At 57.1% G+C, this 24410-nt stretch overlaps 1 protein-coding gene across 1 annotated transcript in view; it reads left to right on the top strand.

Annotated features, from left to right (window-relative positions):
* The window catches only part of LOC140410199 (E3 ubiquitin-protein ligase DTX4-like), a 187375-nt gene that overhangs the window by 65624 nt on the left and 97341 nt on the right, over window positions 1-24410 (top strand). Inside the window, exon 3 of the mRNA XM_072498169.1 lies at window positions 5591-5749. Coding sequence (XP_072354270.1) covers window positions 5606-5749 — 144 coding nt within the window. The 5' untranslated portion in view covers window positions 5591-5605. The remainder of the gene's footprint in view (window positions 1-5590; window positions 5750-24410) is intronic.

Genomic DNA, 24410 nt, shown 5'->3' with positions numbered 1-24410 from the left:
TGCCTGCCCCCTCTGTCCCTGCCCCCCTCTGTGCCTGCCCCCTCTGTCCCTGCCCCCCTCTGTGCCTGCCCTCCTCTGTCCCTGCCCCCCTCTGTGCCTGCCCCCTCTGTCCCTGCCCCCCTCTGTCCCTGCCCCCCTCTGTGCCTGCCCCCCTCTGTGCCTGCCCTCCTCTGTGCCTGCCCCCTCTGTCCCTGCCCCCCTCTGTGCCTGCCCCCCTCTGTGCCTGCTCCCCCTCTGTGCCTGCCCCCCCCTCTGTCCCTGCCCCCCTCTGTGCCTGCCCCCCTCTGTGCCTGCCCTCCTCTGTGCCTGCCCTCCTCTGTGCCTGTCCCCCTCTGTGCCTGTCCCCCTCTGTGCCTGCCCCCTCTGTGCCTGCCCCCTCTGTCCCTGCCCCCCTCTGTGCCTGTCCCCCTCTGTGCCTGCCCCCCCTCTGTGCCTGCCCCCTCTGTCCCTGCCCCCCTCTGTGTCTGCGCCCCCCTCTGTGCCTGCGCCCCCTCTGTGCCTGCGCCCCCTCTGTGCCTGCGCCCCCTCTGTGCCTGCGCCCCCTCTGTGCCTGCCCCCCCCTCTGTCCCTGCGCCCCCCCCTCTGTGCCTGCCCCCCCTCTCTGCCTGCCCCCTCTCCTCTGTGCCTGCCCCCCCTCTGTGCCTGCCCCCCTCTGTGCCTGACCCCTCTGTGCCTGCCCCCCCCTCTGTGCCTGCCCCCCCTCTGTGCCTGCTCCCCCTCTGTGCCTGCGCCCCCTCTGTGCCTGCTCCCCCTCTGTGCCCCTGTGCCCCCCTCTGTGCCTGCCCCCCCTCTGTGCCTGCCCCCCCTCTGTGTCTGCGCCCCCCTCTGTGCCTGCGCCCCCTCTGTGCCTGCGCCCCCTCTGTGCCTGCGCCCCCTCTGTGCCTGCCCCCCCCTCTGTCCCTGCGCCCCCCCCCTCTGTGCCTGCCCCCCCTCTGTGCCTGCCCCCCCTCTGTGCCTGCCCCCCCTCTGTGCCTGCCCCCCCTCTGTGCCTGCCCCCCCTCTGTGCCTGCCCCCCCTCTGTGCCTGCCCCCCCTCTGTGCCTGCCCCCCCCTCTGTGCCTGCCCCCCCCTCTGTCCCTGCACCCCCCCTCTGTGCCTGCCCCCCTCTGTGCCTGCCCCCCTCTGTGCCTGCCCCCCTCTGTGCCTGCCCCCCTCTGTGCCTGCCCCCCCTCTGTGCCTGCTCCCCCTCTGTGCCTGCCCCCCCTCTGTGCCTGCCCCCCTCTGTGCCTGCCCCCCTCTGTGCCTGCCCCCCCTCTGTGCCTGCCCCCCCTCTGTGCCTGCCCCCCCTCTGTGCCTGCCCCCCCCTCTGTGCCTGCCCCCCCTCTGTGCCTGCCCCCCCCTCTGTGCCTGCCCCCCCCTCTGTCCCTGCGCCCCCCCTCTGTGCCTGCCCCCCTCTGTGCCTGCCCCCCTCTGTGCCTGCCCCCCCTCTGTGCCTGCCCCCCTCTGTGCCTGCCCCCCCTCTGTGCCTGCCCCCCCTCTGTGCCTGCCCCCCCCTCTGTGCTTGCCCCCCTCTGTGCTTGCCCCCCTCTGTGCCTGCCCCCCTCTGTGCCTGCTCCCCCTCTGTGCCTGCCCCCCTCTCTGCCTGCCCCCTCTCTGCCTGCCCCCCCTCTGTGCCTGCTCCCTCTCTGTGCCTGCCCCCCTGCTCCCCCTCTCTGCCTGCCCCCTCTCTGCCTGCCCCCCCCTCTGTGCCTGCCCTCCCTCTGTGCCTGCCCCCCTCTGTGCCTGCGCCCTCTCGGTGCCTGTGCCCCCTCTGTCCCTGCCCCCCCTCCTCTGTGCCTGCCCCCCCTCTGTGCCTGCCCCCCCCCCTCTGTGCCAGCACCCCCTCTGTGCCAGCACCCCCTCTGTGCCAGCACCCCCTCTGTCCCTGCGCCCCCTCTGTCCCTGTGACCCCTCTGTTCCTGCGCCCCCTCTCCCTGCCCCTCCTCTTTGCCTGCCCCCCCTCTGTCCCTGCGCCCCCTCTGTCCCTGCGCCCCCTCTGTGCCTGTCCCCCCTGTGCCTGCCCCCCTCCGTGCCTGCCCCCCTCCTCTGTGCCTGCCCCCCTTCCTCTGTGCCTGCCCCCCTTCCTCTGTGCCTGCACCCCCTCTGTCCCTGCACCCCCTCTGTACCTGCGCTCCCTCTGTCCCTGCGCCCCCTCTGTGCCTGTGCTCCCTCTGTGCCTGTGCCCCCTCTGTGCCTGTGCCCCCTCTGTCCCTGCGCCCCCTCTGTGCCTGCCCCCCTCTGTCCCTGCGCCCCCTCTGTGCCTGCCCCCCCTCCTCTGTGCCTGCCCCCCTCCTCTGTGCCTGCCCCCCTCTGTCCCTGCACCCCCTCTGTGCCTGCACCCCCTCTGTGCTTGCGCCCCCTCTGTGCCTGCGCCCCCTCTGTGCCTGCGCCCCCTCTGTGCCTGCGCCCCCTCTGTCCCTGCGCCCCCTCTGTGCCTGTGCCCCCTCTGTGCCTGTGCCCCCTCTGTGCCTGTGCCCCCTCTGTGCCTGTGCCCCCTCTGTGCCTGTGCCCTCTCTGTGCCTGTGCCCCCTCTGTTCCTGCCCCCCTCTGTCCCTGCTCCCCCTCTGTGCCTGTGACCCCTCTGTCCCTGCGCCCCCTCTGTGCCTGCCCCCCTCTGTTCCTGCGCCCCCTCTGTCCCTGCCCCCCCTCTGTTCCTGCGCCCCCTCTGTGCCTGTGCACCCTCTGTTCCTGCGCCCCCTCTGTCCCTGCCCCCCCTCTGTCCCTGCGTCCCCTCTGTTCCTGCGCCCCCTCTGTCCCTGCCCCCCCTCTGTCCCTGCGCCCCCTCTGTCCCTGCGCCCCCTCTGTCCCTGCGCCCCCTCTGTCCCTGCGCCCCCTCTGTCCCTGCGCACCCTCTGTCCCTGCACCCCATCTCTGCCTGCGCCCCCTCTCTGCCTGCCCCCCCTCTGTGCCTGCCCCCCCTCTGTGCCTGCCCCCCCCTCTGTGCCTGTGCCCCCTCTGTGCCTGTGCCCCCTCTGTGCCTGTGCCCCCTCTGTGCCTGTGCCCCCTCTGTCCCTGCGCCCCCTCTGTGCCTGCCCCCCCTCTGTCCCTGCGCCCCCTCTGTGCTTGCCCACCCTCCTCTGTGCCTGCCCCCCTCCTCTGTGCCTGCCCCCCCTCTGTCCCTGCGCCCCCTCTGTCCCTGCCCCCCCTCTGTGCCTGCCCCCCCCCCTCTGTGCCGGTGCCCCCTTTGTGCCTGCGCCCCCTCTGTGCCTGTGCACCCTCAGTTCCTGCGCCCCCTCTGTGCCTGTGCCCCCTCTGTGCCGGTGCCCCCTCTGTGACTGTGCCCCCTCTGTTCCTGCCCCCCCTCTGTTCCTGCGTCTCCTCTGTGCCTGCGCCCCCTCTGTCCCTGCGCCCCCTCTGTGCCTGCCCCCCCTCTGTTCCTGCGCCCCCTCTGTGCCTGCGCCCCCTCTGTCCCTGCCCCCCCTCTGTCCCTGCCCCCCCTCTGTTCCTGCGCCCCCTCTGTGCCTGCCCCCCCTCTGTGCCTGCCCCCCCTCTGTGCCTGCCCCCCCCTCTGTCCCTGCGCCCCCCCTCTGTGCCTGCCCCCCTCTGTGCCTGCCCCCCTCTGTGCCTGCCCCCCTCTGTGCCTGCCCCCCTCTGTGCCTGCCCCCCTCTGTGCCTGCCCCCCTCTGTGCCTGCCCCCCTCTGTGCCTGCCCCCCTCTGTGCCTGCCCCCCCTCTGTGCCTGCCCCCCCTCTGTGCCTGCTCCCCCTCTGTGCCTGCCCCCCCTCTGTGCCTGCCCCCCTCTGTGCCTGCCCCCCTCTGTGCCTGCTCCCCCTCTGTGCCTGCCCCCCCTCTGTGCCTGCCCCCTCTCTGTGCCTGCCCCCCCTCTGTGCCTGCCCCCCCTCTGTGCCTGCCCCCCTCTGTGCCTGCCCCCCCCTCTGTCTCTGCGCCCCCACTCTGTGCCTGCCCACCTCTGTGCCTGCCCCCCTCTGTGCCTGCCCCCCTCTGTGCCTGCCCCCCCTCTGTGTCTGCCCCCCCTCTGTGTCTGCCCCCCCTCTGTGCCTGCCCCCCCTCTGTGCCTGCCCCCCTCTGTGCCTGCTCCCCCTCTGTGCCTGCCCCCCTCTCTGCCTGCCCCCTCTCTGCCTGCCCCCCCTCTGTGCCTGCCCTCCCTCTGTGCCTGCCCCCCCTCTGTGCCTGCGCCCTCTCTGTGCCTGTGCCCCCTCTGTCCCTGCCCCCCCTCCTCTGTGCCTGCCCCCCCTCTGTGCCTGCCCCCCCCTCTGTGCCAGCACCCCCTCTGTCCCTGCGCCCCCTCTGTCCCTGTGCCCCCTCTGTTCCTGCGCCCCCTCTCCCTGCCCCGCCTCTGTGCCTGCCCCCCCTCCTCTTTGCCTGCGCCCCCTCTGTCCCTGCGCCCCCTCTGTGCCTGTCCCCCCTGTGCCTGCCCCCCCTCTGTGCCTGCCCCCTCCTCTGTGCCTGCCCCCCTTCCTCTGTGCCTGCACCCCCTCTGTCCCTGCACCCCCTCTGTCCCTGCACCCCCTCTGTACCTGCGCCCCCTCTGTCCCTGCGCCCCCTCTGTGCCTGTGCCCCCACTGTGCCTGTGCCCCCTCTATGCCTGTGCCCCCTCTATGCCTGTGCCCCCTCTATGCCTGTGCCCCCTCTGTCCCTGCGCCCCCTCTGTGCCTGCCCCCCCTCTGTCCCTGCGCCCCCTCTGTGCCTGCCCCCCCTCCTCTGTGCCTGCCCCCTCCTCTGTGCCTGCCCCCCCTCTGTCCCTGCCCCCCCTCTGTCCCTGCGTCCCCTCTGTGCCTGTGCCCCCTCTGTGCCTGTGCCCCCTCTGTGCCTGTGCCCTCTCTGTGCCTGTGCCCCCTCTGTTCCTGCCCCCCTCTGTTCCTGCGCCCCCTCTGTCCCTGCCCCCCCTCTGTTCCTGTGCCCCCTCTGTTCCTGCCCCCCTCTGTTCCTGCGCCCCCTCTGTCCCTGCCCCCCCTCTGTTCCTGCGCCCCCTCTGTCCCTGCGCCCCCTCTGTCCCTGCGCCCCCTCTGTCCCTGCGCCCCCTCTGTGCCTGCGCCCCCTCTGTCCCTGCCCCCCTCTGTGCCTGTGCCCCCTCTGTGCCTGTGCCCCCTCTGTGCCTGTGACCCCTCTGTTCCTGCGCCCCCTCTGTGCCTGCCCCCCTCTGTTCCTGCGCCCCCTCTGTCCCTGCCCCCCCTTTGTCCCTGCCCCCCCTCTGTGCCTGCCCCCCCTCTGTGCCTGCCCCCCCTCTGTGCCGGTGCACCCTCTGTGCCTGTGCCCCCTCTGTGCCTGTGCCCCCTCTGTCCCTGCGCCCCCTCTGTCCCTGCCCCCCCTCTGGCCCTGAGCCCCCTCTGTGCCTGCCCCCCCTCCTCTGTGCCTGCCCCCCTCCTCTGTGCCTGCCCCCCCTCTGTCCCTGCACCCCCTCTGTCCCTGCCCCCCCTCTGTGCCTGCCCCCCCTCTGTGCCGGTGCCCCCTTTGTGCCTGTGCCCCCTCTGTGACTGTGCCCCCTCTGTTCCTGCCCCCCCTCTGTTCCTGCGCCTCCTCTGTGCCTGCGCCCCCTCTGTGCCTGCGCCCCCTCTGTGCCTGTGCCCCCCCTGTGTGACTGCGCTGCCTGGGTGTTGGGTACTGAGGGCCTAACAAGTTGCCTGATTTTGCTTCTCTTCTCGCTCTGCCCAGGACTGCACCATCTGTATGGAAAGATTGAGCGCGCCCTCTGGTTACAAGGGGACTCCCATCCAGCCCATCGTCAAACCCGATTTAGTGGGAAAACTGTCCAAGTGTGGACACAGTTTCCACGTGCTTTGTTTAATCGCCATGTACAATACTGGGAACAAGGTAAGATACCCGGCACTTACTCCCCATCAAACACTCCCAGGACAGGTAAAGCACGGGGTTAGATACAGAGTAAAGCTCCCTCTACACTGTCCCCATCAAACACTACCAGGACAGGCACAGCACGGGGTTAGATACAGAGTAAAGCTCCCGCTACACTGTCCCCATCAAACACTCGCAGGACAGGTACAGAACGGGGTTAGATACAGAGTAAAGCTCCCTCTACACTGTCCCCATCAAACACTCCCAGGGCAGGTACAGCACTGGGTTAGATACAGAGTAAAGCTCCCTCTACACTTTCCCCATCAAACACTCCCAGGACAGGTACAGCACAGGGTTAGATACAGAGTAAAGATCCCTCTACCCTGTCCCCATCAAACACTCCCAGGACAGGTACAGCACGGGGTTAGATACAGAGTAAAGCTCCCTCTACACAGTCCCCATCAAACACTCCCAGGACAGGTACAGCACGGGGTTAGATACAGAGTAAAGCTCCCTCTACCCTGTCCCCATCAAACACTCCCAGGACAGGTACAGCACGGGGTTAGATACAGAGTAAAGCTCCCTCTACACAGTCCCCATCAAACACTCCCAGGACAGGTACAGTACGGGGTTAGATACAGAGTAATGCTCCCTCTACCCTGTCCCCATCAAACACTCCCAGGACAGGTACAGCACGGGGTTAGATACAGAGTAAAGCTCCCTCTACACTGTCCCCATCAAACACTCCCAGGACAGGTACAGCACGGGGTTAGATACAGAGTAAAGCTCCCTCTACACTGTCCCCATCAAACACTCCCAGGACAGGTACAGCACGGGGTTAGATACAGAGTAAAGCTCCCTCTACACTGTCCCCATCAAACACTCCCAGCACAGGTACAGCACGGGGTTAGATACAGAGTAAAGCTCCCTCTACCCTGTCCCCATCAAACACTCCCAGGACAGGTACAGCACGGGGTTAGATACAGAGTAAAGCTCCCTCTACACTGTCCCCATCAAACACTCCCAGGACAGGTACAGCACGGGGTTAGATACAGAGTAAAGCTCCCTCTACACTGTCCCCATCAAACACTCCCAGGACTGGTACAGCACGGGGTTAGATACAGAGTAAAGCTCCCTCTACACAGTCCCCATCAAACACTCCCAGGACAGGTACAGTACGGGGTTAGATAGAGAGTAAAACTCCCTCTACACTGTCCCCAGCAAACACTCCCAGGACAGGTACAGCACGGGGTTAGATACAGAGTAAAGCTCCCTCTACACTGTCCCCATCAAACACTCCCAGGACAGGTAGAGCACGGGGTTAGATACAGAGTAAAGCTCCCTCTACACTGTCCCCATCAAACACTCCCAGGACAGGTACAGCACGGGGTTAGATACAGAGTAAAGCTCCCTCTACACTGTCCCCATCAAACTCTCCCAGGGCAGGTACTGCACGGGGTTAGATACAGAGTAAAGCTCCCTCTACACTGTCCACATCAAACACTCCCAGGACAGGTACAGCATGGGGTTAGATACAGAGTAAAGTTCCCTCTACACTGTCCCCATCAAACACTCCCAGGACAGGTACAGCACAGGGTTAGATACAGAGTAAAGCTCCCTCTTCACTGTCCCCATCAAACACTCCCAGGACAGGTACAGCACGGGGTTAGATACAGAGTAAAGCTTCCTCTACGCTGTCCCCATCAAACACTCCCAGGACAGGTACAGCACGGGGTTAGATACAGAGTAAAGCTCCCTCTACACTGTCCCCATCAAACACTCCCAGGACAGGTACAGCATGGGGTTAGATACAGAGTAAAGCTCCCTCTACACTGTCCCCATCAAACTTTCCCAGGGCAGGTACAGCACGGGGTTAGATACAGAGTAAAGCACCCTCCACACTGTCCCCATCAAACACTCCCAGGACAGGGACAGCACGGGGTTAGGTACAGAGTGAAGCTCCCTCTACACTGTCCCCATCAAACACTCCCAGGACAGGTACTGCTCGGGGTTAGATACAGAGTAAAGCTCCCTCTACACTGTCCCCATCACATTCTCCCAGGGCAGGTACAGCACGGGGTTAGATGCAGAGTAAAGCTCCCTCTACACTGTCCCCATCAAACACTCCCAGGACAGGTACAGCACGGGGATAGATACAGAGTAAAGCTCCCTCTACACTGTCCCCATCAAACACTCCCAGGACAGGTACAGCACGGGGTTAGTGACAGAGCAAAGCACCCTCTACACTGTCCCCATCAAAAAGTCCTAGGACAGGTACAGCACGGGGTTAGATACAGAGTAAAGCTCCCTCTACACTGTCCCCATCAAACATTCCCAGGACAGGTACAGCACTGGGTTAGAAACAGAGTAAAGCTCCGTCTACACTGTCCCCATCAAACACTCCCAGGACAGGTACAGCACGGGGTTAGATACAGAGTAAAGGTCCCTCCACACTATCCCCATCAAACACTCCCAGGACAGTTACAGCACGGGGTTAGACACAGAGTAAAGCTCCCTCTACACTGTCCCCATCAAACACTCCCAGGACAGGCACAGCACGGGGTTAGATACAGAGTAAAGCTCCCTCTACACTGTCCCCATGAAACACTCCCAGGACAGGTACAGCACGGGGTTAGATACAGAGTAAAGCTCCCTCTACACTGTCCCCATCAAACACTCCCAGGACAGGTACAGCACGGGGTTAGATACAGAGTAAAGCTCCCTCTGCACTGTCCCCATCAAACATTCACATGACAGGTACAGCACGGGGTTAGATACAGAGTAAAGCTCCCTCTACACTGTCCCCATCAAACACTCCCAGGACAGGTACAGCACGGGGTTAGATACAGAGTAAAGCTCCCTCTACACTGTCCCCAACAAACACTCCCAGGACAGGTACAGCACGGGGTTAGATACAGAGTAAAGCTCCCTCTACACTGTCCCCATCAAACTCTCCCAGGGCAGGAACAGCACGGGGTTAGATACAGAGTAAAGCTCCCTCCACACTGTCCCCATCAAACACTCCCAGGGCAGGTACAGCACGGAGTTAGATACAGAGTAAAGCTCCCTCTACACTGTCCCCATCAAACACTCCCAGGACAGGTACTGCACGGGGTTAGATACAGAGTAAAGGTCCCTCTACACTGCCCCATCAAACACTCCCAGGACAGGTACAGCACGGGGTTAGATACAGAGTAAAGCTCCCTCTACACTCTCCCCATCAAACACTCCCAGGACAGGTACAGAACGGGGTTAGATACAGAGTAAAGCTTCCTCTACGCTGTCCCCATCAAACACTCCCAGGACAGGTACAGCACGGGGTTAGATACAGAGTAAAGCTCCCTCTACACTGTCCCCATCAAACACTCCCAGGACAGGTACAGCACGGGGTTAGATACAGAGTAAAGCTCCCTCTACACTGTCCCCATCAAACTTTCCCAGGGCAGGTACAGCACGGGGTTAGATACAGAGTAAAGCACCCTCCACACTGTCCCCATCAAACACTCCCAGGACAGGTACTGCACGGGGTTAGATACAGAGTAAAGCTCCCTCTACACTGTCCCCATCACATTCTCCCAGGGCAGGTACAGCACGGGGTTAGATGCAGAGTAAAGCTCCCTCTACACTGTCCCCATCAAACACTCCCAGGACAGGTACAGCACGGGGATAGATACAGAGTAAAGCTCCCTCTACACTGTCCCCATCAAACACTCCCAGGACAGGTACAGCACGGGGTTAGTGACAGAGCAAAGCACCCTCTACACTGTCCCCATCAAAAAGTCCTAGGACAGGTACAGCACGGGGTTAGATACAGAGTAAAGCTCCCTCTACACTGTCCCCATCAAACATTCCCAGGACAGGTACAGCACTGGGTTAGAAAAAGAGTAAAGCTCCGTCTACACTGTCCCCATCAAACACTCCCAGGACAGGTACAGCACGGGGTTAGATACAGAGTAAAGGTCCCTCCACACTGTCCCCATCAAACACTCCCAGGACAGTTACAGCACGGGGTTCGACACAGAGTAAAGCTCCCTCTACACTGTCCCCATCAAACACTCCCAGGACAGTAACAGCACGGGGTTAGATACAGAGTAAAGGTCCCTCCACACTGTCCCCATCAAACACTCCCAGGACAGTTACAGCACGGGGTTAGACACAGAGTAAAGCTCCCTCTACACTGTCCCCATCAAACACTCCCAGGACAGGTACCGCATGGGGTAAGAGAAAGAGAAAAGCTCCCTCTACACTGTCCCCGTTAAACACTACCAGGACAGGTACAGCACGGGGTTAGATGCAGAGTAAAGCTCCCTCTACACTGTCCCCATGAAACACTCCCAGGACAGGTACAGCACGGGGTTAGATACAGAGTAAAGCTCCCTCTACACTGTCCCCATCAAACACTCCCAGGACAGGTACAGCACGGGGTTAGATACAGAGTAAAGCTCCCTCTACACTGTCCCCAACAAACACTCCCAGGACAGGTACAGCACGGGGTTAGATACAGAGTAAAGCTCCCTCTACACTGTCCCCATCAAACTCTCCCAGGGCAGGAACAGCACGGGGTTAGATACAGAGTAAAGCTCCCTCCACACTGTCCCTATCAAACACTCCCAGGGCAGGTACAGCACGGAGTTAGATACAGAGTAAAGCTCCCTCTACATTGTCCCCATCAAACACTCCCAGGACAGGTACAGCACGGGGTTAGATACAGAGTAACGCTCCCTCCACACTGTCCCCATCAAACACTCCCAGGGCAGGTACAGCACGGAGTTAGATACAGAGTAAAGCTCCCTCTACACTGTCCCCATCAAACACTCCCAGGACAGGTACTGCACGGGGTTAGATACAGAGTAAAGGTCCCTCGACACTGCCCCATCAAACACTCCCAGGACAGGTACAGCACGGGGTTAGATACAGAGTAAAGCTCCCTCTACACTCTCCCCATCAAACACTCCCAGGACAGGTACAGAACGGGGTTAGATACAGAGTAAAGCTCCTTCTACACTGTTCCCATCAAACACTCCCAGGACAGGTACAGCACGAGGTTAGATGCAGAGTAAAGCACCCTCGACACTGTCCCCATCGAACCCTCCCAGGGCAGGTACAGCACGGGGTTAGATACAGAGTTAAGCTCCCTCCACACTGTCCTCAACAAAAACTCCCAGGACAGATACAGCACGGGGTTAGATACAGAGTAAAGCTCCCACTACACTGTCCCCATCAAACACTCCCAGGACAGGTACCGCATGGGGCTAGAGAAAGAGAAAATCTTCCTCTGCACTGTCCCCATCAAACACTCCCAGGACAGGTACAGCACGGGGTTAGATACAGAGTAAAGCTCCCTCTACCTTGTCCGCATCAAACATTCCCAGGACAGGTACAGCACTGGGTTAGAAACAGAGTAAAGCTCCGTCTACACTGTCCCCATCAAACACTCCCAGGACAGGTACAGCACGGGGTTAGATACAGAGTAAAGCTCCCTCCACACTGTCCCCATCAAACACTCCCAGGACAGGTACAGCACGGGGTTAGATACAGAGTAAAGCTCCCTCTGCACTGTCCCCGTTAAACACTCCCAGGACAGGTACAGCACGGGGTTAGATACAGAGTAAAGCTCCCTCTGCACTGTCCCCATCAAACATTCACATGACAGGTACAGCACGGGGTTAGATACAGAGTAAAGCTCCCTCTACACTGTCCCCATCAAACACTCCCAGGACAGGTACAGCACGGGGTTAGATGCAGAGTAAAGCTCCCTCTACACTGTCCCCATCAAACTCTCCCAGGGCAGGAACAGCACGGGGTTAGATACAGAGTAAAGCTCCCTCCACACTGTCCCCATCAAACACTCCGAGGGCAGGTACAGCACAGGGTTAGATACAGAGTAAAGCTCGCTCTTCACTGTCCCCATCAAACACTCCCAGGACAGGTACAGCACGGGGTTAGATACAGAGTAAAGCTTCCTCTACGCTGTCCCCATCAAACACTCCCAGGACAGGTACAGCACGGGGTTAGATACAGAGTAAAGCTCCCTCTACACTGTCCCCATCAAACACTCCCAGGACAGGTACAGCACGGGGTTAGATACAGAGTAAAGCTCCCTCTACACTGTCCCCATCAAACTTTCCCAGGGCAGGTACAGCACGGGGTTAGTGACAGAGCAAAGCACCCTCTACACTGTCCCCATCAAAAAGTCCTAGGACAGGTACAGCACGGGGTTAGATACAGAGTAAAGCTCCCTCTACACTGTCCCCATCAAACATTCCCAGGACAGGTACAGCACTGGGTTAGAAACAGAGTAAAGCTCCGTCTACACTGTCCCCATCAAACACTCCCAGGACAGGTACAGCACGGGGTTAGATACAGAGTAAAGCTCCCTCTACACTGTCCCTCTCAAACACTCCCAGGACAGTTACAGCACGGGGTTAGATACAGAGTAAAGGTCCCTCCACACTGTCCCCATCAAACACTCCCAGGACAGTTACAGCACGGGGTTAGACACAGAGTAAAGCTCCCTCTACACTGTCCCCATCAAACTCTCCCAGGACAGGTACAGCACGGGGTTAGATACAGAGTAAAGCTCCCTCTACACTGTCCCCATCAAACTCTCCCAGGGCAGGAACAGCACGGGGTTAGATACAGAGTAAAGCTCCCTCCACACTGTCCCCATCAAACACTCCCAGGACAGGTACAGCACGGGGTTAGATACAGACTAAAGCTCCCTCTGCACTGTCCCCATCAAACTCTCCCAGGACAGGTACAGCACGGGGTTAGATACAGAGTAAAGCTCCCTCTACACTGTCCCCATCAAACTCTCCCAGGGCAGGAACAGCACGGGGTTAGATACAGAGTAAAGCTCCCTCTACACTGTCCCCATCAAACACTCCCAGGACAGGTACAGCACGGGGTTAGATACAGAGTAAAGCTCCCTCCCTCTACACTGTCCCCATCAAACTCTCCCAGGGCAGGAACAGCACGGGGTTAGATACAGAGTAAAGCTCCCTCCACACTGTCCCCATCAAACACTCCCAGGGCAGGTACAGCACGGAGTTAGATACAGAGTAAAGCTCCCTCTACACTGTCCCCATCAAACACTCCCAGGACAGGTACTGCACGGGGTTAGATACAGAGTAAAGGTCCCTCTACACTGTCCCCATCAAACACTCCCAGCGCAGGTACAGCACGGGGTTAGATACAGAGTAAAGCTCCCTCTACACTCTCCCCATCAAACACTCCCAGGACAGGTACAGAACGGGGTTAGATACAGAGTAAAGCTTCCTCTACGCTGTCCCCATCAAACACTCCCAGGACAGGTACAGCACGGGGTTAGATACAGAGTAAAGCTCCCTCTACACTGTCCCCATCAAACACTCCCAGGACAGGTACAGCACGGGGTTAGATACAGAGTAAAGCTCCCTCTACACTGTCCCCATCAAACTTTCCCAGGGCAGGTACAGCACGGGGTTAGATACAGAGTAAAGCACCCTCCACACTGTCCCCATCAAACACTCCCAGGACAGGTACTGCACGGGGTTAGATACAGAGTGAAGCTCCCTCTACACTGTCCCCATCAAACACTCCCAGGACAGGTACTGCTCGGGGTTAGATACAGAGTAAAGCTCCCTCTACACTGTCCCCATCACATTCTCCCAGGGCAGGTACAGCACTGGGTTAGATGCAGAGTAAAGCTCCCTCTACACTGTCCCCATCAAACACTCCCAGGACAGGTACAGCACGGGGATAGATACAGAGTAAAGCTCCCTCTACACTGTCCCCATCAAACACTCCCAGGACAGGTACAGCACGGGGTTAGTGACAGAGCAAAGCACCCTCTACACTGTCCCCATCAAAAAGTCCTAGGACAGGTACAGCACGGGGTTAGATACAGAGTAAAGCTCCCTCTACACTGTCCCCATCAAACATTCCCAGGACAGGTACAGCACTGGGTTAGAAACAGAGTAAAGCTCCGTCTACACTGTCCCCATCAAACACTCCCAGGACAGGTACAGCACGGGGTTAGATACAGAGTAAAGGTCCCTCCACACTGTCCCCATCAAACACTCCCAGGACAGTTACAGCACGGGGTTAGACACAGAGTAAAGCTCCCTCTACACTGTCCCCATCAAACATTCACATGACAGGTACAGCACGGGGTTAGATACAGAGTAAAGCTCCCTCTACACTGTCCCCATCAAACACTCCCAGGACAGGTACAGCACGGGGTTAGATACAGAGTAAAGCTCCCTCTACACTGTCCCCAACAAACACTCCCAGGACAGGTACAGCACGGGGTTAGATACAGAGTAAAGCTCCCTCTACACTGTCCCCATCAAACTCTCCCAGGGCAGGAACAGCACGGGGTTAGATACAGAGTAAAGCTCCCTCCACACTGTCCCCATCAAACACTCCGAGGGCAGGTACAGCACGGAGTTAGATACAGAGTAAAGCTCCCTCTACACTGTCCCCATCAAACACTCCCAGGACAGGTACAGCACGGGGTTAGATACAGAGTAACGCTCCCTCCACACTGTCCCCATCAAACACTCCCAGGGCAGGTACAGCACGGAGTTAGATACAGAGTAAAGCTCCCTCTACACTGTCCCCATCAAACCCTCCCAGGACAGGTACTGCACGGGGTTAGATACAGAGTAAAGGTCCCTCTACAATGCCCCATCAAACACTCCCAGGACAGGTACAGCACGGGGTTAGATACAGAGTAACGCTCCCTCCACACTGTCCCCATCAAACACTCCCAGGGCAGGTACAGCACGGAGTTAGATACAGAGTAAAGCTCCCTCTACACTGTCCCCATCAAACACTCCCAGGACAGGTACTGCACGGGGTTAGATACAGAGTAAAGGTCCCTCGACACTGCCCCATCAAACACTCCCAGGACAGGTACAGCACGGGGTTAGATACAGAGTAAAGCTCCCTCTACACTCTCCCCATCAAACACTCCCAGGACAGGTACAGAACGGGGTTAGATACAGAGTAAAGCTCCTTCTACACTGTTCCCATCAAACACTCCCAGGACAGGTACAGCACGAGGTTAGATGCAGAGTAAAGCACCCTCGACACTGTCCCCATCGAACCCTCCCAGGGCAGGTACAGCACGGGGTTAGATACAGAGTTAAGCTCCCTCCACACTGTCCTCAACAAAAACTCCCAGGACAGATACAGCACGGGGTTAGATACAGAGTAAAGCTCCCACTACACTGTCCCCATCAAACACTCCCAGGACAGGTACCGCATGGGGCTAGAGAAAGAGAAAATCTTCCTCTGCACTGTCCCCATCAAACACTCCCAGGACAGGTACAGCACGGGGTTAGATACAGAGTAAAGCTCCCTCTACCTTGTCCGCATCAAACATTCCCAGGACAGGTACAGCACTGGGTTAGAAACAAAGTAAAGCTCCGTCTACACTGTCCCCATCAAACACTCCCAGGACAGGTACAGCACGGGGTTAGATACAGAGTAAAGCTCCCTCCACACTGTCCCCATCAAACACTCCCAGGACAGGTACAGCACGGGGTTAGATACAGAGTAAAGCTCCCTCTGCACTGTCCCCGTTAAACACTCCCAGGACAGGTACAGCACGGGGTTAGATACAGAGTAAAGCTCCCTCTGCACTGTCCCCATCAAACATTCACATGACAGGTACAGCACGGGGTTAGATACAGAGTAAAGCTCCCTCTACACTGTCCCCATCAAACACTCCCAGGACAGGTACAGCACGGGGTTAGATACAGAGTAAAGCTCCCTCTACACTGTCCCCATCAAACTCTCCCAGGGCAGGAACAGCACGGGGTTAGATACAGAGTAAAGCTCCCTCCACACTGTCCCCATCAAACACTCCGAGGGCAGGTACAGCACAGGGTTAGATACAGAGTAAAGCTCGCTCTTCACTGTCCCCATCAAACACTCCCAGGACAGGTACAGCACGGGGTTAGATACAGAGTAAAGCTTCCTCTACGCTGTCCCCATCAAACACTCCCAGGACAGGTACAGCACGGGGTTAGATACAGAGTAAAGCTCCCTCTACACTGTCCCCATCAAACACTCCCAGGACAGGTACAGCACGGGGTTAGATACAGAGTAAAGCTCCCTCTACACTGTCCCCATCAAACTTTCCCAGGGCAGGTACAGCACGGGGTTAGATACAGAGTAAAGCACCCTCCACACTGTCCCCATCAAACACTCCCAGGACAGGTACTGCACGGGGTTAGATACAGAGTGAAGCTCCCTCTACACTGTCCCCATGAAACACTCCCAGGACAGGTACTGCTCTGGTTAGATACAGAGTAAAGCTCCCTCTACACTGTCCCCATCACATTCTCCCAGGGCTGGTACAGCACGGGGTTAGATGCAGAGTAAAGCTCCCTGTACACTGTCCCCATCAAACACTCCCAGGACAGGTACAGCACGGGGATAGATACAGAGTAAAGCTCCCTCTACACTGTCCCCATCAAACACTCCCAGGACAGGTACAGCACGGGGTTAGTGACAGAGCAAAGCACCCTCTACACTGTCCCCATCAAAAAGTCCTAGGACAGGTACAGCACGGGGTTAGATACAGAGTAAAGCTCCCTCTACACTGTCCCCATCAAACATTCCCAGGACAGGTACAGCACTGGGTTAGAAACAGAGTAAAGCTCCGTCTACACTGTCCCCATCAAACACTCCCAGGACAGGTACAGCACGGGGTTAGATACAGAGTAAAGCTCCCTCTACACTGTCCCTCTCAAACACTCCCAGGACAGTTACAGCACGGGGTTAGATACAGAGTAAAGGTCCCTCCACACTGTCCCCATCAAACACTCCCAGGACAGTTACAGCACGGGGTTAGACACAGAGTAAAGCTCCCTCTACACTGTCCCCATCAAACACTCCCAGGACAGGTACAGCACGGGGTTAGATACAGAGTAAAGCTCCCTCTACACTGTCCCCATCAAACTCTCCCAGGGCAGGAACAGCACGGGGTTAGATACAGAGTAAAGCTCCCTCCACACTGTCCCCATCAAACACTCCCAGGACAGGTACAGCACGGGGTTAGATACAGACTAAAGCTCCCTCTGCACTGTCCCCATCAAACTCTCCCAGGACAGGTACAGCACGGGGTTAGATACAGAGTAAAGCTCCCTCTACACTGTCCCCATCAAACTCTCCCAGGGCAGGAACAGCACGGGGTTAGATACAGAGTAAAGCTCCCTCTACACTGTCCCCATCAAACACTCCCAGGACAGGTACAGCACGGGGTTAGATACAGAGTAAAGCTCCCTCCCTCTACACTGTCCCCATCAAACTCTCCCAGGGCAGGAACAGCACGGGGTTAGATACAGAGTAAAGCTCCCTCCACACTGTCCCCATCAAACACTCCCAGGGCAGGTACAGCACGGAGTTAGATACAGAGTAAAGCTCCCTCTACACTGTCCCCATCAAACACTCCCAGGACAGGTACTGCACGGGGTTAGATACAGAGTAAAGGTCCCTCTACACTGTCCCCATCAAACACTCCCAGCGCAGGTACAGCACGGGGTTAGATACAGAGTAAAGCTCCCTCTACACTCTCCCCATCAAACACTCCCAGGACAGGTACAGAACGGGGTTAGATACAGAGTAAAGCTTCCTCTACGCTGTCCCCATCAAACACTCCCAGGACAGGTACAGCACGGGGTTAGATACAGAGTAAAGCTCCCTCTACACTGTCCCCATCAAACACTCCCAGGACAGGTACAGCACGGGGTTAGATACAGAGTAAAGCTCCCTCTACACTGTCCCCATCAAACTTTCCCAGGGCAGGTACAGCACGGGGTTAGATACAGAGTAAAGCACCCTCCACACTGTCCCCATCAAACACTCCCAGGACAGGTACTGCACGGGGTTAGATACAGAGTGAAGCTCCCTCTACACTGTCCCCATCAAACACTCCCAGGACAGGTACTGCTCGGGGTTAGATACAGAGTAAAGCTCCCTCTACACTGTCCCCATCACATTCTCCCAGGGCAGGTACAGCACGGGGTTAGATGCAGAGTAAAGCTCCCTCTACACTGTCCCCATCAAACACTCCCAGGACAGGTACAGCACGGGGATAGATACAGAGTAAAGCTCCCTCTACACTGTCCCCATCAAACACTCCCAGGACAGGTACAGCACGGGGTTAGTGACAGAGCAAAGCTCCCTCTACACTGTCCCCATCAAAAAGTCCTAGGACAGGTACAGCACGGGGTTAGATACAGAGTAAAGCTCCCTCTACACTGTCCCCATCAAACATTCCCAGGACAGGTACAGCACTGGGTTAGAAACAGAGTAAAGCTCCGTCTACACTGTCCCCATCAAACACTCCCAGGACAGGTACAGCACGGGGTTAGATACAGAGTAAAGGTCCCTCCACACTGTCCCCATCAAACACTCCCAGGACAGTTACAGCACGGGGTTAGACACAGAGTAAAGCTCCCTCTACACTGTCCCCATCAAACATTCACATGACAGGTACAGCACGGGGTTAGATACAGAGTAAAGCTCCCTCTACACTGTCCCCATCAAACACTCCCAGGACAGGTACAGCACGGGGTTAGATACAGAGTAAAGCTCCCTCTACACTGTCCCCAACAAACACTCCCAGGACAGGTACAGCACGGGGTTAGATACAGAGTAAAGCTCCCTCTACACTGTCCCCATCAAACTCTCCCAGGGCAGGAACAGCACGGGGTTAGATACAGAGTAAAGCTCCCTCCACACTGTCCCCATCAAACACTCCGAGGGCAGGTACAGCACGGAGTTAGATACAGAGTAAAGCTCCCTCTACACTGTCCCCATCAAACACTCCCAGGACAGGTACAGCACGGGGTTAGATACAGAGTAACGCTCCCTCCACACTGTCCCCATCAAACACTCCCAGGGCAGGTACAGCACGGAGTTAGATACAGAGTAAAGCTCCCTCTACACTGTCCCCATCAAACCCTCCCAGGACAGGTACTGCACGGGGTTAGATACAGAGTAAAGGTCCCTCTACAATGCCCCATCAAACACTCCCAGGACAGGTACAGCACGGGGTTAGATACAGAGTAAAGCTCCCTCTACACTCTCCCCATCAAACACTCCCAGGACAGGTACAGCACGAGGTTAGATGCAGAGTAAAGCACCCTCGACACTGTCCCCATCGAACCCTCCCAGGGCAGGTACAGCACGGGGTTAGATACAGAGTTAAGCTCCCTCCACACTGTCCGCAACAAAAACTCCCAGGACAGATACAGCACGGGGTGAGATACAGAGTAAAGCTCCCACTACACTGTCCCCGTCAAACACTCCCAGGACAGGTACCGCATGGGGTTAGAGAAAGAGAAAAGCTTCCTCTGCACTGTCCCCGTCAAACACTCCCAGGACAGGTACAGCACGGGGTTAGATACAGAGTAAAGCTCCCTCTAACTTGTCCGCATCAAACACTCCCAGGACAGGTACAGCACGGGATTAGATACAGAGTCAAGCTCCCTCTACACTGTCCCCATCAAACACTCCCAGGACAGGTACAGCACGGGGTTAGATACAGAGTAAAGCTCGCTCCACACTATCCCCATCAAACACTCCCAGGACAGGTACAGCACAGGGTTAGATACAGAGTTAAGCTCCCTCTTCACTGCCCCATCAAACACTCCCAGGATAGCTACAGCACGGGGTTAGATACAGAGTAAAGCTCCCTCTACACTGCCCCATCAAACACTTCCTGACAGGTACAGCACGGGGTTAGATACAGAGTAAAGCTCCCTCTATACTGTTCCCATCAAACACTCCCAGGACAGGTACAGCATGGGGTTAGATACAGAGTAAAGCTCCCTCTACACTGTTCCCATCAAACACTCCCACGACAGGTACAGCACGGGGTCAGATAAAGAGTAATGCTCCCTCTACACTGTCCCCATCAAACACTCCCAGGACAGGTACAGCACGGGGTTAAATACAGAGTAAAGCTCCCACTACACTGTCCCCATCAAACTCTCCCAGGGCAGGTACAGCACGGGGTTTGATACAGAGTAAAGCACCCTCTACACTGTCCCCATCAAACACTCCCAGGACAGGTACAGCACGGGCTTAGATACAGAGTAAAGCTCCCTCTACACTGTCCCCATCAAACTTTCCCAGGGCAGGTACAGCACGGGGTTAGATACAGAGTAAAGCACCCTCCACACTGTCCCCATCAAACACTCCCAGGACAGGTACTGCACGGGGTTAGATACAGAGTGAAGCTCCCTCTACACTGTCCCCATCAAACACTCCCAGGACAGGTACTGCTCGGGGTTAGATACAGAGTAAAGTTCCCTCTACACTGTCCCCATCACATTCTCCCAGGGCAGGTACAGCACGGGGTTAGATGCAGAGTAAAGCTCCCTCTACACTGTCCCCATCAAACACTCCCAGGACAGGTACAGCACGGGGATAGATACAGAGTAAAGCTCCCTCTACACTGTCCCCATCAAACACTCCCAGGACAGGTACAGCACGGGGTTAGTGACAGAGCAAAGCACCCTCTACACTGTCCCCATCAAAAAGTCCTAGGACAGGTACAGCACGGGGTTAGATACAGAGTAAAGCTCCCTCTACACTGTCCCCATCAAACATTCCCAGGACAGGTACAGCACTGGGTTAGAAACAGAGTAAAGCTCCGTCTACACTGTCCCCATCAAACACTCCCAGGACAGGTACAGCACGGGGTTAGATACAGAGTAAAGGTCCCTCCACACTGTCCCCATCAAACACTCCCAGGACAGTTACAGCACGGGGTTAGACACAGAGTAAAGCTCCCTCTACACTGTCCCCATCAAACATTCACATGACAGGTACAGCACGGGGTTAGATACAGAGTAAAGCTCCCTCTACACTGTCCCCATCAAACTCTCCCAGGGCAGGAACAGCACGGGGTTAGATACAGAGTAAAGCTCCCTCCACACTGTCCCCATCAAACACTCCGAGGGCAGGTACAGCACGGAGTTAGATACAGAGTAAAGCTCCCTCTACACTGTCCCCATCAAACACTCCCAGGACAGGTACAGCACGGGGTTAGATACAGAGTAACGCTCCCTCCACACTGTCCCCATCAAACACTCCCAGGGCAGGTACAGCACGGAGTTAGATACAGAGTAAAGCTCCCTCTACACTGTCCCCATCAAACGCTCCCAGGACAGGTACTGCACGGGGTTAGATACAGAGTAAAGGTCCCTCTACACTGCCCCATCAAACACTCCCAGGACAGGTACAGCACGGGGTTAGATACAGAGTAAAGCTCCCTCTACACTCTCCCCATCAAACACTCCCAGGACAGGTACAGAACGGGGTTAGATACAGAGTAAAGCTCCTTCTACACTGTTCCCATCAAACACTCCCAGGACAGGTACAGCACGGGGTTAGATACAGAGTAAAGCTCCCTCTACACTGTCCCCATCAAACATTCCCAGGACAGGTACAGCACTGGGTTAGAAACAGAGTAAAGCTCCGTCTACACTGTCCCCATCAAACACTCCCAGGACAGGTACAGCACGGGGTTAGATACAGAGTAAAGCTCCCTCTACACTGTCCCTCTCAAACACTCCCAGGACAGTTACAGCACGGGGTTAGATACAGAGTAAAGGTCCCTCCACACTGTCCCCATCAAACACTCCCAGGACAGTTACAGCACGGGGTTAGACACAGAGTAAAGCTCCCTCTACACTGTCCCCATCAAACACTCCCAGGACAGGTACAGCACGGGGTTAGATACAGAGTAAAGCTCCCTCTACACTGTCCCCATCAAACTCTCCCAGGGCAGGAACAGCACGGGGTTAGATACAGAGTAAAGCTCCCTCCACACTGTCCCCATCAAACACTCCCAGGACAGGTACAGCACGGGGTTAGATACAGACTAAAGCTCCCTCTGCACTGTCCCCATCAAACTCTCCCAGGACAGGTACAGCACGGGGTTAGATACAGAGTAAAGCTCCCTCTACACTGTCCCCATCAAACTCTCCCAGGGCAGGAACAGCACGGGGTTAGATACAGAGTAAAGCTCCCTCTACACTGTCCCCATCAAACACTCCCAGGACAGGCACAGCACGGGGTTAGATACAGAGTAAAGCTCCCTCTACACTGTCCCCATCAAACTCTCCCAGGGCAGGAACAGCACGGGGTTAGATACAGAGTAAAGCTCCCTCCACACTGTCCCCATCAAACACTCCCAGGGCAGGTACAGCACGGAGTTAGATACAGAGTAAAGCTCCCTCTACACTGTCCCCATCAAACACTCCCAGGACAGGTACTGCACGGGGTTAGATACAGAGTAAAGGTCCCTCTACACTGTCCCCATCAAACACTCCCAGGACAGGTACTGCAGGGGTTAGATACAGAGTGAAGCTCCCTCTACACTGTCCCCATCAAACACTCCCAGGACAGGTACTGCTCGGGGTTAGATACAGAGTAAAGCTCCCTCTACACTGTCCCCATCACATTCTCCCAGGGCAGGTACAGCACGGGGTTAGATGCAGAGTAAAGCTCCCTCTACACTGTCCCCATCAAACACTCCCAGGACAGGTACAGCACGGGGATAGATACAGAGTAAAGCTCCCTCTACACTGTCCCCATCAAACACTCCCAGGACAGGTACAGCACGGGGTTAGTGACAGAGCAAAGCACCCTCTACACTGTCCCCATCAAAAAGTCCTAGGACAGGTACAGCACGGGGTTAGATACAGAGTAAAGCTCCCTCTACACTGTCCCCATCAAACATTCCCAGGACAGGTACAGCACTGGGTTAGAAACAGAGTAAAGCTCCGTCTACACTGTCCCCATCAAACACTCCCAGGACAGGTACAGCACGGGGTTAGATACAGAGTAAAGGTCCCTCCACACTGTCCCCATCAAACACTCCCAGGACAGTTACAGCACGGGGTTAGACACAGAGTAAAGCTCCCTCTACACTGTCCCCATCAAACATTCACATGACAGGTACAGCACGGGGTTAGATACAGAGTAAAGCTCCCTCTACACTGTCCCCATCAAACACTCCCAGGACAGGTACAGCACGGGGTTAGATACAGAGTAAAGCTCCCTCTACACTGTCCCCAACAAACACTCCCAGGACAGGTACAGCACGGGGTTAGATACAGAGTAAAGCTCCCTCTACACTGTCCCCATCAAACTCTCCCAGGGCAGGAACAGCACGGGGTTAGATACAGAGTAAAGCTCCCTCCACACTGTCCCCATCAAACACTCCGAGGGCAGGTACAGCACGGAGTTAGATACAGAGTAAAGCTCCCTCTACACTGTCCCCATCAAACACTCCCAGGACAGGTACAGCACGGGGTTAGATACAGAGTAACGCTCCCTCCACACTGTCCCCATCAAACACTCCCAGGGCAGGTACAGCACGGAGTTAGATACAGAGTAAAGCTCCCTCTACACTGTCCCCATCAAACACTCCCAGGACAGGTACTGCACGGGGTTAGATACAGAGTAAGGTCCCTCTACAATGCCCCATCAAACACTCCCAGGACAGGTACAGCACGGGGTTAGATACAGAGTAAAGCTCCCTCTACACTCTCCCCATCAAACACTCCCAGGACAGGTACAGAACGGGGTTAGATACAGAGTAAAGCTCCTTCTACACTGTTCCCATCAAACACTCCCAGGACAGGTACAGCACGAGGTTAGATGCAGAGTAAAGCACCCTCGACACTGTCCCCATCGAACCCTCCCAGGGCAGGTACAGCACGGGGTTAGATACAGAGTTAAGCTCCCTCCACACTGTCCGCAACAAAAACTCCCAGGACAGATACAGCACGGGGTGAGATACAGAGTAAAGCTCCCACTACACTGTCCCCGTCAAACACTCCCAGGACAGGTACCGCATGGGGTTAGAGAAAGAGAAAAGCTTCCTCTGCACTGTCCCCGTCAAACACTCCCAGGACAGGTACAGCACGGGGTTAGATACAGAGTAAAGCTCCCTCTAACTTGTCCGCATCAAACACTCCCAGGACAGGTACAGCACGGGATTAGATACAGAGTCAAGCTCCCTCTACACTGTCCCCATCAAACACTCCCAGGACAGGTACAGCACGGGGTTAGATACAGAGTAAAGCTCGCTCCACACTATCCCCATCAAACACTCCCAGGACAGGTACAGCACAGGGTTAGATACAGAGTTAAGCTCCCTCTTCACTGCCCCATCAAACACTCCCAGGATAGCTACAGCACGGGGTTAGATACAGAGTAAAGCTCCCTCTACACTGCCCCATCAAACACTTCCTGACAGGTACAGCACGGGGTTAGATACAGAGTAAAGCTCCCTCTATACTGTTCCCATCAAACACTCCCAGGACAGGTACAGCATGGGGTTAGATACAGAGTAAAGCTCCCTCTACACTGTTCCCATCAAACACTCCCACGACAGGTACAGCACGGGGTCAGATAAAGAGTAATGCTCCCTCTACACTGTCCCCATCAAACACTCCCAGGACAGGTACAGCACGGGGTTAAATACAGAGTAAAGCTCCCACTACACTGTCCCCATCAAACTCTCCCAGGGCAGGTACAGCACGGGGTTTGATACAGAGTAAAGCACCCTCTACACTGTCCCCATCAAACACTCCCAGGACAGGTACAGCACGGGGTTAGATACAGAGTAAAGCTCCCTCTACACTGTCCCCATCAAACTTTCCCA

The sequence above is a fragment of the Scyliorhinus torazame genome, chromosome 4 (genome assembly GCF_047496885.1).
Source record: "Scyliorhinus torazame isolate Kashiwa2021f chromosome 4, sScyTor2.1, whole genome shotgun sequence".
Taxonomy (NCBI): Eukaryota; Metazoa; Chordata; class Chondrichthyes; order Carcharhiniformes; family Scyliorhinidae; genus Scyliorhinus; species Scyliorhinus torazame.
Note: the sequence above shows the minus strand (reverse complement) of the source record. Positions and strands in the feature narration are given on the sequence as shown.